At 43.9% G+C, this 16,830-nt stretch overlaps 1 protein-coding gene across 4 annotated transcripts; it reads left to right on the plus strand.

Annotated features, from left to right (window-relative positions):
- Positions 1–6,080: 6,080 nt before the first annotated feature.
- On the plus strand, positions 6,081–16,476 carry MORN4 (MORN repeat containing 4). Of its 4 annotated transcripts, none has more exons than XR_012922861.1 (5): positions 6,081–6,321; positions 13,489–13,603; positions 14,031–14,140; positions 14,722–14,933; positions 16,035–16,476. XR_012922861.1 is itself a non-coding variant. In XM_012767754.2 (5 exons), exons 2-5 carry the CDS (start codon positions 11,621–11,623, stop codon positions 14,868–14,870), a joined length of 441 nt encoding a protein of 146 aa, XP_012623208.1. In that variant the 5' UTR covers positions 6,186–6,321; positions 11,590–11,620; the 3' UTR covers positions 14,871–16,476. The 4 variants fall into 4 exon arrangements, 2 of the variants coding, with proteins under 2 accessions (XP_012623198.1, XP_012623208.1); XR_012922862.1 differs by having other exon boundaries at positions 16,245–16,476; XM_012767754.2 differs by adding an exon at positions 11,590–11,687 and having other exon boundaries at positions 6,186–6,321; positions 14,722–16,476.
- Positions 16,477–16,830: the final 354 nt, after the last annotated feature.

Genomic DNA, 16,830 nt, shown 5'->3' on the forward strand with positions numbered 1-16,830 from the left:
CAGGGACTGAATTAAGAAGTGGACACGGCCTGGCGGGATCCAGGGTCCAATTAGATTGAACCCTGGTGTCGCCCCATGGTAGGATCCAGTCAGACTGGCTTCACTTTCCTGGCTTCACTCCATTGCAAGACCCTATCAAAGCACGCCTCATTACCCTGTGACTATAAAACCAGCCCAACCCCCTTGTCTGGGGACACACTGCTTTGGGAACTCTATCTTTGGTATAGTCCTTATTTGCGCCAAGTAATAAAAAAACTTGAAATAACCATCTTGGCTGTGTCTATGGACTTGATAACTGCCAAGCAAACAAACCCATCTGTTTGGGAGGTAACAGTATCCACAGGGATTGGTTTCAGTACCCCTCATGAACACCCAAATCTCCCATGCTTGAGTCCTTTATATAGATGGTGTAGTATGTGCACGTATGGAAGAAAAATAAAATCCTAAATCCCTCCACCCCTCCATGCACAAACTAAACGGACCCCTCCTGGCCAAGGAGATCCCAGACAAACTTTTAAAACCTGAGTTTTGGGCTGGGCGCAATGGCTCACGCCTGTAATCCTAGCACTCTGGGAGGCCGAGGCGGGAGAATGGTTCGAGATCAGGAGTTTGAAACCAGCCTGAACAAGAGCAAGACCCAGTCTCTACTAAAAATAGAAAGAAATTAGCTGGACAACTAAAAATATATATAGAAAAAGTTAGCTGGGCATGATGGCGCATACCTGTAGTCCCAGCTACTCGGGAGGCTGAGGCAGAAGGATTGCTTGAGCCCAGGAGTTTGAGGTTGCTGTGAGCTAGGCTGATGCCATGGCAGTCTAACTCAGGCAACAGAGCGAGACTCTGTCTCAAAAACAAAAAACAAAAAAGAACGCTGAATTTACTGGCCATGACAAGATAGGATGTGGTTGGTCATGCCTTCAATACATCTCCTTCCTCACTAGCCATCACCAGACTTTTTTCCCTACTAGGTAAAACAGAAACCAACCTTGGAAAACACAGAACAGGAGACTCCCCCACTGATTTCAACCAACAGTCTGACACCATGACCAGACTCCCCACCCTTTTCATGATTTGGACATGACAGCTGACCAGTTTTCAAAGCATTCCTTCATGATAAATTGACCGTGGAGTGGTTCTGATCAGTTTATGGAGGCTATGCACAAAGTCCCTTTGTGTCCTGTGTTTTACCTTTTGACATATGGAGCCTAATTTTATTGCATTTTAATGTTGTCTCCTCCCCAAAGTAAACATGGGACATATGTAACATATATGTTTGCTTACCAAATGTGTGTGACCCACCCCCCTTCATGAATATCCATGATTCCTATAACCTGTTAAATACATATACATAGCCAACCCATTTAGTATAAAACTCCTGTCACCCCCCCACCCCCGCCTGCTTTCATTCTCAGCCAAAGGCTCCCCTTCCCAACCTGCAGTTTGCAACCTAGCATAAGAAATAAAGTTCTTGGCCAGGCATGGTGGCTCATGCCTGTAATCCCAGCACTTTGGGAGACAAAGGGGAGAGGATTGTTTGATGTCAGAAGATGGAGACCAGCCTGGGTAACATAGCAAGACCTTGTCTCTACAAAAAATTAAACAAATAGCCAAGTCTGGTGGTGCATGTCTTTAGTCCCAGCTACTCAGGAGGCTGAGGCAGGAGAATCGGTTGAGCCCGGGAGTTTGAGGTTGCACTGAGCTATGATGATGCCACTGGAACTCTAGGCCAGGTGACAGAGCAAGACCCTGTCTCAAAAAAAAAAAAAAATCCACTGTAACTGTTGCTAATCAGAGTGTATATTCAGGGCAACTTGAATCTATGGCTTATACTCCTGAAGCTTGGCCCAAATAAACTCTCTACTTAATATTAATTTTTTAACACAATTGAATCTGATACTTAATATTAATTTTACCTCAGCTTCTTCCTTTTAGCTCAACATAATTAAAATTTATGCTCACACTACCTTCTGAAGTATAGAATGAGATGGTTAGACTCATGGGCTTGTGAATCAGAAACATTTGAGTTTGAATCCCATCTCCACAATGATTAGTTATTTTGGCCAAATTACTTAACCTCTCTAAGCCTCAGTTTTTGCATCGATAAAAAGGGAATAATCATCCCTATGGTACTTAAACAAGAATCAAAATAATGTATATAAAGCACTTAGAATAGCACTTCGTACATAAACAGCACTCAACAAGTGCTAGCTTTTTATCACTGCTCACTGCTGAGGCTACTGTTAATGTCGTTTTTGTTTTTATGTTTAAGGTAATCAGCAGACCAGCAGTATGGGTTTTCACAAAAGATGACCAGCCACATGGTTTTATCATTCTTTCTTTCTCATATTTTTTTTTTATCTCCATGAGTCATTTGGGAATGATATCATTCTTTCTTGAGTCAAATTGTTGCCACACCAAACTAGAAGAACAGAATTGAAAGAACTATTATTTAATTCTATGTATGGGAATGTCCTAAATCTTTTTGGCCAAATAAACCGTTCTAGACAAAAGTCCATACAGATGGTTCAATTGCCCCTTTCAGTTACAAGACATGCAATTCATTTTCCTGTGTAGACATCAAATAATTAAGTGATGCCTGCCTCTTGTGTCCCAAGGGTCCCAGCCACATAGATGATCCTTTGGTACTGTAGGAACCAACAGGAAAACTTCCCCTTTGCCCTCTGAAGTTTCACTGAAAAATCAACTCCCAAAACAAGATTAGTCAGTGAAAAGGCATACAAATTTATCAACATGTACACAGGGAAAACAACAGAGTGATTACCCACCCCACAATGGGATTCAAAAGCTTCTATACCATCCTGGCAAAACATGTTATGGAAGAGAGGAGAAGAGGAATTCTGTTGAGGGGCAATACATGATTACTAGAAAGAATGAATGGATTGAGGAATTTATACATAGTTGTTTAGAATCTGAATGACCCTGAGAGACAGTCTTTATCTTGAGAAAGGGTCTGTTCAAGTGTGGTTATATCTTTGGTCTTCTTTTTTTGCAATAGATAATGAGATAACAGGGAGGCAAAGAAAAACCTATTGTTCTCCTTGCTGAGTCTGGGCTTTAGGCCAGTAAAGGAACTTCAGAGCCTGTACTTTGGGGGAAAAGGGGAGGGTGAGAGATCTTGAGGCTTCTTCAGTTCAGCAAATCAAAGCGCCACATTTTGGGGTATTGGTTTCTGAGCTCCAGTATTATCATTCATTTCATTTAACCTGTGAGCTTCAAATTATGGTCAAGAAAAGTTCCGTTCCTACATTTGGAGTTCTCCCTGGAATTCTGAGGGTTTTTTTCTAAGAAAACCCCTTCAGAATTTATTTCTGTATCTACCTCTTAGAACTTGATTTTCCTTTTACTAAAAACAATATCAGGCTGGCGTGGTGGCTCACACCTATAATCCTAGCACTCTGGGAGGCCACGGCAGGTGGATTGCTCGAGGTCAGGAGTTCGAAACCAGCCTGAGCAAGCAGGAGAGAGACCCCATCTCTACTATAAATAGAAAGAAATTAATTGGCCAACTAATATATATAGAAAAAATTAGCCAGGCATGGTGGCGCATGCCTGTAGTCCCAGCTACTCGGGAGGCTGAGGCAGTAGGATTGCTTGAGCCCAGGAGTTTAAGGTTGCTGTGAGCTAGACTGATGCCACAGCACTCACTCTAGCCTGGGCAGCAAAGCAAGACTCTGTCTCAAAACAAACAAACAAACAAACAAAAAACAAACAAAAACAATATCAGTACATTTCCTATGACATAGAAACAGTTGATACTTACCAAATGCTAAGTATGTGCCAGCCAGACTTTTTTTTTTTAGAGGCAGGATCTCACTTACTCTGTCACCCAAGCTGGAGTGCAATAGCACAATCATAGCTCAGTGTAACCTCAAACTCCTGGGCTCAAACAATCCTCCTGCCTCAGCCTTCTGAGTAGCTGGGATTACAGGTGTGCACCCCTGCACTCAGCCCAGACATTGTTTTAAGTGTGTTACATGGATTAACTCACATAACCAGCCTTACAACCTCTATGATGTTGGAAACTAAAACCCAGGGAGATAAAGTAACTTTCCCATGGGCACTCAGTTGGTAAGTGGCAGAGCTAGATCCAAATTCCTCCTAGCCTCTCAGAGTGCTAGGATTACAGGAGTGAGCCACCACGCCCGGCCTTATTTCTTCATATTTTAAAACACACATTCTCCATTCTAACAAGATCTGCTTCCTTGATGTTCCATTCTCTTAATGAGGCAATTTTATCTCTAGTCAATGATAGGATGGCCTTGCTAATAAACTATCTAACAGAGAAAAATAAACTAACAGGAAGAAAAAAGAGGAATAAACTCACAGCACATAATTGTCACTCTGAAGGAAAAGTTCACAGCACAACCCCTTGTTTGATAAACCACCTGGAGCTCAACTCATCTTTAAGATTAACCACCTGTGGCTTCTTTAAGAGTTTAACAGCCTTGAAGAGACCTGGGCAGACAGCAGGGTGCCAGCTCTCCACCCCAGTTCCTGCCAGAACCACATTTCAAGGACACTAATTAGCCAGCCTCAGAGAGAAGAGAGGGGGGAAAAAAAAGGAAAAACAGACATAGCAGCCTCACAGCCCTCTCCTATTATCAGCTCACAACATTAACTGTTTATTTACCCTTTTTCCCTATAAAAGCTCTGAGCCCCTTAGCCTGAGGCCAACACCTCCTTTCTTTCTCTTGTGTTGTGCCCTTCCCACCTTTGGGAAATAAAATAAACTTTCTTTCTTTAAAACTATTCTAATCTTTGTGTCGAGAATTCTTTCTCATCCCATGCCAAGAAAATATACTGCTAGAGTGCAGTAGTGTGATCATATCTCACTGCAACCTCAAACTCCTGGGCTCCAGCGATCCTCCTGCCTTAGCCTCCTGAGTAGCTGGGAATACAAGTGTGCACCACCATGATGGCTAATTTATTGTATTTTTGTGGAATTGGGGTCTTGCTCTTGCTCATGCTGGTCTCAAACTCTTGACCTCAAGCAATCCTCCCGTCTTGGCCTCCCCAGAGTGCTAAGATTACAGGGGTGAGCCACCACACCAGCCTCAAAAATTTTTTTAAATTACTGTTTATTGAGAACTTGCTATGTCCTAGATACAGTCCTGAGAATTTCACATTGAATTCTCATACAAGTCCTCGGGAGCCTTTATCATCATCATTATCATTATTTTTTGTTGTTGTTGTTTAGTTTTTAGAGAGTCCGGGTCTTTCTGCCACCTAGACTGGAGTGCAGTGACGCAATCATAGCCCACTATAACCTCAAACTCCTGGGCTCAAGTGATCCTCCTGTCTAGGTCTCCCAAAGTGCTGGGATTACAGATGTGCAACATCTCAACCCAGATCATTATTACTATCATTTTCTATTTAACAAAAAAAGGAAATCCCAATCTGGAGAAGTAATTTGCTTACTCTTTTCATGTGATTGCTCACTCTTAATAATACAGTCTTGGATTTTTCCACCTGCATGGAATAAGGCAATGAGTCCAATGAGAGCAGCAATCATGGCTTTTCAAGTCCGACAGAACCTAGCATCATGCTGCACTCACATTGTTCAATAAACACATGGATACTCGCATTGGTGTGCATGGTATTTGGGAAGATTTGCTCCAATCTTGGCGTTGTATTTTAAACAGAAAGGATCTGGGTAATGACAAGAGCAACACAAATCCTATAATGATTGCAAAAGTGTCTTGATATCATAATGTCTGGCACAGGGTTATTAAAGGGCAGTTGCCCGGTCCAGCGCCGTTACAATTTACAAAGCTGCCTCTCTAAAGCCAGAGTTAGGTTCTATCTTAAACTCCACGTCAGAGCCACTTAGAAGACAGTGGGAATCCGGGCAGGGTCCGGGCCGCTTGAGCCGATCGAGTTCACTGTTGCTTCGGACGCGTGTTTGATTTTGTTTGGGGTTAACATTTCAGCTAGACAGTCTCCTGGTAGGCGAGACTTGGGTCCTCTATCTTTATTTGGGTTGCAGAGGTAGGACCGCCAGTTCAGCCCTACCCCTCTCTCAGCTACTTGGCTCTCGGAACACTCCGCCCCGCACAAAGATGGCGTGGCGGCGGGCTGGGCCAATGGGGAGTGGCGTTGCTCCCGGTTGCCTAGGTAACAGCCAATGGGTAGCCGGAATTGTGCTCAGTGCGGCTGCACGGGATGGCGGCGTCAAGTGGGGTAGGCGCTGGTGGAAGTGGCGGAGAGGAAGGTGGCGGCGGGGAGCCCCGCGGAGCACAGGTCCGGGCCATTGGAGCCCTGCTCTGGGACGTGACTATCATCCCGAAAGGCCGAGCTCAGGTTGGCAGGCGGCGTGGGTGGGAGAGGGCTGGGAGAGTGCGCTCGGCCAGATAGGGACTGGGGTGCCCAGCAGGTGGTGACCCAGCTGAGGGGCGCGGCTCCATCCCAGACGCACTCACCGTAGGGTGGCTGCCGTGGGGGTCCCACACGCGGGCCTCCAGTCTCGAGCTGGGGGGTCGAGGCCCAGGAGAGCCCACGGCTCTCGGGTTAGCGAGCGGGGTGCACAGGGCTGCGTCAGGAGGGAATGGCAGACCTGTATGAGCATTAGACTCTGTCGGGGCGGTAGATCAGACGTGGGTAACTAGGAGGAGAGGGGCCAGAATGCAAAAACGGCGTGGGAGAAGGTGTTGCTTTGTTGAGGTCTAGGGCTTTGTTTGCTCTGGGGTCTGCCTCTATCACACTCGGGTGAAAAGAACTACTACATATCGAGGCCGGGGGAATGGGATGCCTCAATTAGTTGATGGGTGGCATCCCTGCCATCTGGTATCGCCAAACTGCTTAGGCACCAGCAGGAATAACCCCGCTGTATCAGAGCCCAGCCCAGCCATTCTCCTTTCCTTTGAAATAGAATAGTATTACTCCTTAGTTTCCATCACCCCCAAGTTGTTGTCGTCATTGTCTTCTTTTTATAAAAACCTTCTTTCTGGTGTCAGTATTTTCTTCTACTCTTTTCGCTCTAACCGCCCCACGGTCTTCCTAAATGAGACTTTTGTATAGTAATGGTATATTTGTTTACTTTTGACATGGGGAAAGGGGAGTTTAGACTTAAAATTAAAAAACAGTTATTTCAAGCTCATTTAAAAACACTTTTAAAAGAATATTTGAATTTTTGTTCTAGGTTCATAACAAGCCTAGTCTTTGTTCATCAAAGCCTTCATTATCTTCTCTTTAGGACTGTAAAAGCTTTCTTCATAACTGAAAGAACTTTGACAAGACTGTCCTACTATGGGAGGGGTGGCTTTGGGGGGAAAATGTGAAGGTATATGTGGGTAGTTAAGGTGGCTGTCTCCAAACAATATTCTCTAACTGAAAATGTATTCCCCTTTGTGTTAGTTTTTAAAAATCTTCTTAATTTGGACACAGGTTACTATGAATACTTAAAAGTTCTTTAATTGGTTTCATGTCTTAAAATTAAAAAAAGATAAACAGGATGGAAACAAACATTCTCATTATTGTTTCAGAATTCCAGTTGGAAATGTCTGGGGCAGAAGAAAATAAAGATAGCAGGAATATAGTCTATTGTGCAGACTTATAGTGTATTGGTTTACAAGAACAAAATAGTAATTTTCTTTTATGTAAATATTTGGACTAATCCTTTGCACCCCATCTATCGAGAGTGCAGAAGGGGTGGGTGAGTGTTTAGAAGCATGAATCATCTTGGCTTGTGACTAGATTCCATGTGTATATCTGGAGCCTAAACCCCTAGGCCATCTATTCTCCTTTAAGAGATTATTTGGATAACTGAAGCAAATACTCATTTGCATCCCTTATTAAAATGTTGGGCTTTTCATTTTTCATCAGTGCTGGCTGTGCTTTATTAAACTAGATTTGTCTCAATGACTGTGGTTACTGGTGAAATTTCTTTTGGGGTCAGTGACTGTGCAGCTATTAATTAGCATAGCTAATTACAGAAGTCAAATTAAAATCCTGACAGTGTCCCAGATAGTGACAAAATGAATTATTTGGGAACATGTAGCAGTTTCATGTATTCAATTGTGCCCTGAGACCCATGGATTCTACATGTGTTCCCTTTAATTAGCACTTCTGATTGTGGTCTTAGACATAGACGTCATTTTGACAAGCATCTGTTGAGGGGAATTTACTATATTTCTCTACATCAAAAAGGAATGGAAATTTTTAGTAGATACTGTTGGAAACCATAGGAGAGAATAGTAGCAGGGTTAGGTTGAGAGGTAGTGTTCCAGTTACTATTGCTGCATAACAAATTACTCCCAAACTGAGTAGCTTGAAACAACCATATGATGCTCATGGATTCTGTGGGTCAGGAATTTTTATTTCACACCATGGGGATGGCCACTCTCTGCCACTCCATGGCCACTCCATGATATCTCAGATGGAATGCGTGCTCAGTGGCTGGGAGCTAGAATCATCTGAAAGCTCATCCACTGGTGCTTGATGCCTGGGATTGGATGATTCAGAGAGGAGGACAGCCAACAGAGCACAAACATATGGCCTCTCTTATGTGGCTTAGCTTCTTCACAGCATGTTAGCTTCAGGGTAGTTGGTTTTCTTATGTTGTGGCTCAGATTTCCAAGTGTGAGCATACCAGTGAGTAAGATGGAAGTTGCATCACCTTTTATGATCTAACCTCAGAACACACCATCATTTCTATTGTGTTCTATTGGTCGAAACAGTCACAAGCTTGCTCAGTTTCAAGGGCGAGGGGAGTTAGACTTCACTTTTTAATGGGTCAATGCAAGATCAAATTATAGATGAAACAGGTAAGACAGAAGATATTGCCAACATCTTTGGAAATACAGTCCCACCACATTTGTTATTAAGAAGATAATCTTTCAAATTTTACTGGCTTCTTTAAAATATTTAGGATATAGTCCCCAAGAGCTAACAGCATGCCAAAAGAGTGATTTGGTTTACAACTTGAGAGCTAGTGCTTTGTCCATAAATAATCCTCAAACTGGAGAAACATTCCCTTCTTTCAGGGACCTTCTACTGGTCTCTTTAGAACAAGATGGCATGCCGTTCTTTGGAAGTTGCAAATAACCTTGAGGAAAAAATAAATAAACACAGGGATGCTCCCCCAACCCCCTGTGTAGTCAATACATTCCTCAAATCTCACTACAATAACTCCAGATTTTGAGTGAAGACAAACTGGTTAGCTACTGCCAAACATCTAAAGGAGATGCCCGTATAATCTTCCTGTATAAATAATGACTTTGTGTTTATGTTTTGGAATGGTGTTTTAATTATAAGATTTAGTAGAAGACACAGCCCTTCAGATTCTGACTGACATATTTTGAAGGAATGAAATTTGTACCTTAAGCTGACTTAGTGATATGACTTAATTAGTTCTGGGAAGAGCCAAAGGGGACCTGTGGCTGTCAAAATGCCTGTCTGGACTGGAAAGAGTTTCTTCTGCAGATCTGATGGAAAACTGCTTCTCTTCCTCTCATTAATGTTGCATTTGCCATGGAGTCATGTTGACCTCTACCCCAGCACACTCTGATGCTGGGCTGACGATAAGAGGCTTGTGAGCCTGAAATTGGATGCTGACCTCGTGGGACATTGATAGGACAGAGATGGCACAATAGGTACCTGCATCACCTCTCAAAAAATAGCCCCCAGAGGTTTGGAGAGGTTCTAGTACAAGGAGACAATGGTCTTCACCTCAGGTACGCCTACGTGAGAGATACTGGATGGGGAGTTCCTGAGTGATAGCTGGAGAAGGGAAAAACTCCTGCAGGAGTGGCCGGCAAACATCTCTAGAAGAGCTTTCACAAAGCTAGTCTTCATTATGAGGCTAGAAATGAATGTTTTTCCATATTTGGTTGAGAGCACAGGAATTCTCAGAACTCATCTGTCCTCATGGCTGGGATGAAACTACAGCTTTGAGACAGAGCCAGGGCGTGGAGGATGTCACTAAGCCTTGCTTTGGTCAGGCCTGGCTGTTTTCACATCAGACCATTTCTGGGCTTTTGGTATCTGTATCAAAAATCATTATGATATAAGGCCAAAGTTGTTATTATTATTATTATTATTATTATTTTTGAGACAGAGTCTTGCTCTGTTGCCTGGGCTAGAGTGCCATGGCATCAGCCTAGCTCACAGCAACATCTTTAAACACGGCTTTCATCATACTACGCTCTTTTTTTTTTTTTTTTTTTTTTGAGACAGTCTCACTTTGTTGCCCAGGCTAGAGTGAGTGCCGTGGCATCAGCCTAGCTCATAGCAACTTCAAACTCCTGGGCTAAAGCAATCCTTCTGCCTTACCCTCCTGAGTAGCTGGGACTACAGGCATGCACCACGATGCCCAGCTAATTTTTTCTATATATATTAGTTGGCCAATTAATTTCTTTCTATTTTTATAGTAGAGACGGGGTCTCGCTCTTGTTCAGGCTGGCCTCAAACTCCTGGCCTCGAGCAATCCGCCCGCCTCAGCCTCCCAGAGAGCTAGGATTACAGGCAGGAGCCACCTCGCCTGGCCTCATACTACCTTCTTATTCACAAACCCCAGAGGTGTCTTGTTTTCCCCACCTTATCTGCTATAAACTCTTCTGCCTAGCTTTCAGCGGTGCCCTTAAGCTAGCCTGACTTAAAAGCAGAGACTCTACCGTACAGGAAAAAAGAACTAGCCACAGTCAGGAAAAGCTTTTGTGCTAGTTCCAACTTGGCCACCAACAAACTTCATAACTTCTCTGGTCTTCTACTTCTCCATCTATAAAATGAAAGAGTTTGGACTAAATGGATGAGGTTCTTTTCAGATTTAAGATTTTGGCTGAGGCTGGGCACAGTGACTCACACCTGTACTCCCAGTACTTTGGAAGCCAAGGCGGGAGGATCTCTTGAGCCCATGAGTTAAAAATCAGCCTGGGCAACATAGTGAGACCCTCATCTCTACATACATATATATATATATATATATATATATATATATATATATATATATATATATATATATGTATATATTTTGGCTAAGTGTACCTACAAAAATTTATTTCCTGTTTCTTCCTAAATAAGCCCTCTGCTGTAGTAAGACCAGGCTTCCTATTTTCCCATTGAACATCCCATGTTTATGTTGCCCTTTGTGCTCTCATCCCATGTGTTCTCAGTCTGGCTTGCCCTTTGCCTTCTCCACTGTTGGTTTTAAATTCTTCCCATCCCTTGTCTTTAATTTCTGCCATCCAAGTTGGCCCTTGATCACATTATCTCTGCTGTAATTCAGTGTTTCAACTTGTCAGTCTTATCAATTAGATTGTAAACTCATCAAGGGAAGAGACTGTATTTTATGTATCAACTGTAGATTCATGCTCCATTTCCATCCCAGATCATAGAAAATAGGAACTGACTGGAAACTTTTAAGACAATGTGAGGATAAGAGTGCTTGGGCAGAGGTGGAGAGGATGGTGATGGTGGTGGTGATGGTTGGAGAGGTGGATATTTTTGTTAAATGTACCCAAGGTACATATACTTGCCAGGCTGGTAGCCTTTAGAATGTATCTAAAAATTGCTTTGCAGTCTTCTCCTCCAGCTATCCCATGACAGTGGTTCTCCTTTGCTTATTTCCTGCAGTTTTCATCCCTTTCTTCTGTAAGCTGTCACCATGACCCTGACAAAAGGTTCCTTCACCTACTCCAGTGGGGAGGAATACCGTGGCGAGTGGAAGGAGGGTGAGGAGCCCTGGAGGGTATCCAGTGACGAACACTTCATTTGCTGGAGGACAAATACATCAGAATATATAGCCAACTTTACGGATCTTCATTTCCAACTCCAGGATTTAATTCCAGATAGTGCCTTTCCTTTATTCTATTTTAGGATTAAATAAAGACATTAGAAAATGCTTTTGTTAATCTAACCTCCAAGAATGAGTTATATCTTTCCATTTCTAAATTTGCAGTGTTTTAACATGCTTTCATCTTTTAGTGGTATTATTTAGGAATGTTTTAAATAAGTGCTAACGTACCCCGCAGACTAAAATGAATTAAGTGCCTGTAAATTAGACAGTACAGAATTCATTGCAATGACTTGGTTCAGTGAATCATAAGAAGTTATAGATCTGGAAATTAGGGCAGACACCCAAGAACAAATGACATTCATTGCCTTGCATTTCCTGTGACAGCTCGTTATGTTTGAAAGTATCTGTTCATGGGAATAGTAAAATTCTTTGTAGCCTGAGACTATCCAGGAAACAATTTAATGTTGTTCAGTTTGGAAACACAGTCTAACGACTTTAAAGTCTCATGGGTCCAGTCGTAGCAAGCCAAGAACTGCTCTGAGGAAACTGGAGTCTTCACGCTTACCTGGGTGAAGGGCAGTTCATGCTGTTACCAGACACGTGCCTCATTCTTTTCACATTAGATCCCTGCCGCTGATAAATTCTTGAGCTTTGAGAAATTGTACAGGTGTGATGTGACCTTGTTTCCTTCAATCCCAGGCCTCTCCTCCTGCCTCCCAAATACCTGCTGTCCCCTTTAATATGGGCTGTGAGGGGAGAGACTTCCTGCTAGCAGTCTCTATCCCTCAAAAGAACCCCTTACACTGTTTGAAGGGCATGATTGCTCCCCTTGCCTCTTGTTCTGTTTTCTGGTCAGTTCAGTAAGTAAGCACAACCCTATTGACATAACAAAGTTCAAACCAATGTTGCTGGTCAGTCTGTTAGTAGCTTCACGGTGCCAATGGGTACTTTTATTTTTTCTCAGAGAGGCAACATAGGTAAATGTTGAGGGCTACGAGGCTGCTTGCTGCATTTGCCTTCTTGTTCTACCACTTAGGGCTCTGTGATCTTAAGTTATTTAGATTCTTCTTGCCTCAGTTTCCCCATCTGTAAAATGGGAATAAAAATAGTACTGTGGCTGGGCGCGGTAGCTCACGCCCATAATCCTAGCACTCAGAGACTAAGGCAGAAGAGTCGCTTGACCTCAGGAGTTCAAGACCAGCCTGAGCAAGAGTGAGACCCTGTCTCTACTAAAAATAGAAAAATTAGCCGGGCATGGTGGCACATACCTGTAGTCCCAGCTGCTCAGGAGGCTGAGGCAGGAGGATCGCTTGAACCCAAGAGTTTGGGGTTGCTTTGAGCTAGGCTGATGCCACAGCACTCTAGCCTGGGCAACAGAGTGAGACTCTGTCTCAAAAAGACAAAACACCCAAAAAGTAGTATTGTACTTACCTCATAAAGTTATCATGAGGATGAAATAAGATAATAAATACAAAACGCTTAGAGGAATGGCTGGCACATAGTAAAGGCATTATAAACATTAGCTGTTGTTATTTTTAAGTGCTCTCTTATCATTCATACTTGGAGTGACCTGCTTCAAATTGGATGGTTGTGACATAAGATGGGAAGGCCCCAGGAGCTGCTTCTCTGCTCTCCTTTGTGGATAGGGTGACAGAAGGTAAGGGATGCTAGATGAGTGAGAAGGGACCCTGAAGCTGCCCCAGTCCAACCTGACACCTGTCCTTCTCTTTGCTCAGGTCGCAGACATGGTTTTGGTCAACTGATGTTTGCAGATGGTGGCACCTATCTGGGTCATTTTGAGAATGGACTCTTTAATGGCTTTGGGGTACTGACCTTCTCAGATGGCTCAAGGTGGGTATTAGGTCATTCTTTTCTCAGCTTTAAACAGGGGAGGCTCTGATATAAAAATAGGGCGTTGGCAAATAAATGGTCAACCCTGAGCTTGTCCCAGGTCCTACAGAACACAGGCAAGGAGTAAGCAATTCTTTTATTGGTTATTTTTAAAATAGATCTAGAATTTGAAATGTCAAGGAGGCGAATGACCTTCCACCCTACCTCCAGTCACTTCTTATCTTCTTTTCTTGAGATTAGGGCCTCATATCATACATACTCTCTGACCGTTCTCTGCTGGTTGGGAATGGGTGGGTAGAGCTATGAGACAAGCAGAATCAGCTTTGCTTCTGGGCATTAGTAAATAACACGTACTGGCAGCTGCTTGACTCAGTTAACCTAAACGGTTAACTTGCCGCTAAAGGCTAACTTCTTGGTGTTTCTGCAGGTACGAGGGGGAGTTTGCCCAGGGCAAGTTTAATGGCGTCGGAGTCTTCATTCGACATGACAACATGACCTTTGAGGGGGAATTTAAAAATGGCAGAGTAGATGGTTTTGGTAAGTTGCAACCCAGCAGAATGGGTGACTTAGGTGAGTACAACATAGGTGGAAATATACCTTTTTAGTTTAGTTTTTTTTTAATTTTTTTCGAGACAGAGTCTCACTCTGTTGCCCATGCTACAGTGCCGTGGCATCAGCCTAGCTCACAGCAACCTCAAACTCCTTGGCTCAAGCGATCCTCCTGCCTCAGCCTCCCAAGTAGCTGGGACTACAGGCATGCGCCACCATGCCCAGCTAATTTTTTCTATATATTTTAAGTTGCCCAGATAATTTCTTTCAATTTTTTTTAGTAGAGATGGGGTCTTGTTCTTGCTCATGTTGGTCTCGAACTCCTGAGCTCAAATGATCTGCGCACCTTGGCCTCCCAGAGTCCTAGGATTATAGGCATACCTTTTAGGTTTTAATTCTTTTGTGGATGTCCAGCAATTGATAGTGGTCTTGCCCTAATGCCTATCCAACTCACCAACAGTGTCCTCCCAAACAGAGCTGTGGGTTTTTCTCAGCCTTTGCATATCAAGCTGATCTCTGAGATGTTGAATGCCATTGTCACTCTTATATTTTCTCTGTCCTCCTCAAAGGCCTGCTGACTTTCCCTGACGGCTCTCATGGAATCCCTCGCAATGAAGGTCTTTTTGAGAACAACAAGCTGCTGCGGCGTGAGAAGTGCTCTGTGGTTGTCCAGCGGGCCCAGAGTGCCTCCAAGTCAGCCAGAAATCTCACTGCCTGATGGGGCACTGGGCCCCAGCTGACAAGTATTGGGTAAAGCCAATGCTCCTGTCGTTCACTCAAGGTAAACAAATGAACCTGATCTGAGATGAGATGACAATGACCATGGAGCAGAAGCCTGTGATGCGCTCTGTCACCTGCCGATCAGGAATTTGATCATGGAAAAGTGCTGAGGATTCTGGCCCATAGACCCTACAGCAGTTGTTAGCACTCTGTCTTTCCCTGACCCTATGTGCTAGAGGACAAATGAGCTGCCTTTTCTTACTTGTTGATACTCTCTGTTCCTAAGACCTTTGGTTACCTAGTGTCTTCTGTAGTCTTCTACTTCCTCGGGATAGGCAGAGTCTGCTGTGGCCTTCTGTTATACTTCCTTTTCTGCCATGTGATACAGAGTCTTCATTCTGCCTACATTTGGGGCAGATGAACCTAGCCCCAACTTAGGGCCAGTGCTTGTGCTACCCTGGAGAAATAAGGAAAACTATAGGCCAGGCGTGGTAGCTCATGCCTGTAATCCTAGCACTCTGTGAGGCTGAGGCAGGCAGATTGCTTGAGGTCAGGAGTTTGAAACCAGCCTGAGCAAGCAAGAGCAAGACCCCGTCTCTACTATAAATAGAAAGAAATTAATTGGCCAACTAAAAATATATAGAAAAAATTATCCAGGCATGGTGGTGCATGCCTGTAGTCCCAGCTACTCGGGAGGCTGAGGCAGGAGGATTGCTTGAGCCCAGGAGTTTGAGGTTGCTGTGAGCTAGGCTGATGCCACGGTACTCACTCTAGCCTGGGCAGCAACAAAGCGAGAGTCTGTCTCAAAAAAAAAAAAAAAAAAAAGGAACACTATAAGGGTGGCTTAGACAATATAGCAGCCCTGTGAAAGTCAAGCCAGAGCTTTTCTGTGCCCCTCTTTCACTGCTTCTTGGAATCATGGGGCTCCAGGCTTCTACTCTGTTGTTCATCTGTTCTTATTGCCCCTGGGAGGGAAGTAAGAGTGCTGTTTCCTTCTCCCTTGACTTGACAAGCTGTCTTCCTTCACTGAGTTACAGCAGATAATCCCTGCTTGTGCCTCTCTCCTTCCTTAGATATGGGACAGGATCCTTTTATGAGCTAGCCAAGAAAGAAGGTGATGTAAACAGTAATCTTATTAACTTGTATTCATGACTTACTCCAGGGCAAAGGGCAGAATATTCGGGCCACTTCAGGCCCTACCACCAAGTGAACTGAATTTACGAAGGTGGCCTGGGCTGACACAGTTCCTTCTCAGTGGACCAGCAGATTGGACTCACCTCTGCGCCTGGGGTTAGGGTAGAATTGGACCCACCCCAGGACTGCAGGGAACCGAAAGAGCATTTGGCTCACTTGGTTCACTGTAACTTTTCAGCCTTGACTGTCAGGCCTGGGATGAGACCTTGACTGATGGGATCCCTGCACAGTCCATCACAGAGGCCCCCTGTTACCCTGTGCCTCAAACCTGCCCCCCCCCAGGCACCCGTCCTCACACTTGATGCCTCCTCAACAGCAGATCGTGGTGGAAATTATAGCCGTGTGCCTCTGTTTATTCTCTGAATTGTACTGTAGAAACGTGTTTATGAAGAATAAACAAATCAGCAGAACTGCCTATACCTGGTTTTCCTGACTTTCTGGTCCTGCAGCCTCATGAAAACCCATTTGCTGTTTCTAAAAGTTAGTCAGGAATCAGGGGCTTGGAACTGATGCTGCACACTTTACGACAAAATATCTAATTTTCAAAACCTCTAAAGAGCAGGAGGTATGAACTTCTTTTCTGTATCAGAGAAGCTCAGGTTGCCCAAACTAGTAAGGGCCCTAGAGCTGGGTGGGATTTGTAGCCCATCTTTCTAATTCCAATTCCCGTTGCACTGGGCTCCTCTTGCCCTGAGACCTGTTATTGGCACATGTCATGGGTTACCTATGGAAAGTCAGCTCCTGCCTGGGTTTCCCTTTCTTTG

Source organism: Microcebus murinus, chromosome 14 (genome assembly GCF_040939455.1).
Source record: "Microcebus murinus isolate Inina chromosome 14, M.murinus_Inina_mat1.0, whole genome shotgun sequence".
Classification (NCBI taxonomy): Eukaryota; Metazoa; Chordata; class Mammalia; order Primates; family Cheirogaleidae; genus Microcebus; species Microcebus murinus.

What these genes read in the sequence shown, in the direction of transcription:
- MORN4 (XM_012767744.2), top strand. Translation starts at nt 6,081, where the DNA reads ATGGCGTGGCGGCGGGCTGGGCCAATGGGGAGTGGCGTTGCTCCCGGT. An exon ending in TCCCGAAAGGCCGAGCTCAG is followed by an intron (nt 6,322 to 13,488) that starts GTTGGCAGGCGG and finishes CTCTTTGCTCAG; the next exon opens with GTCGCAGACATGGTTTTGGT. An exon ending in ACCTTCTCAGATGGCTCAAG is followed by an intron (nt 13,604 to 14,030) that starts GTGGGTATTAGG and finishes GTGTTTCTGCAG; the next exon opens with GTACGAGGGGGAGTTTGCCC.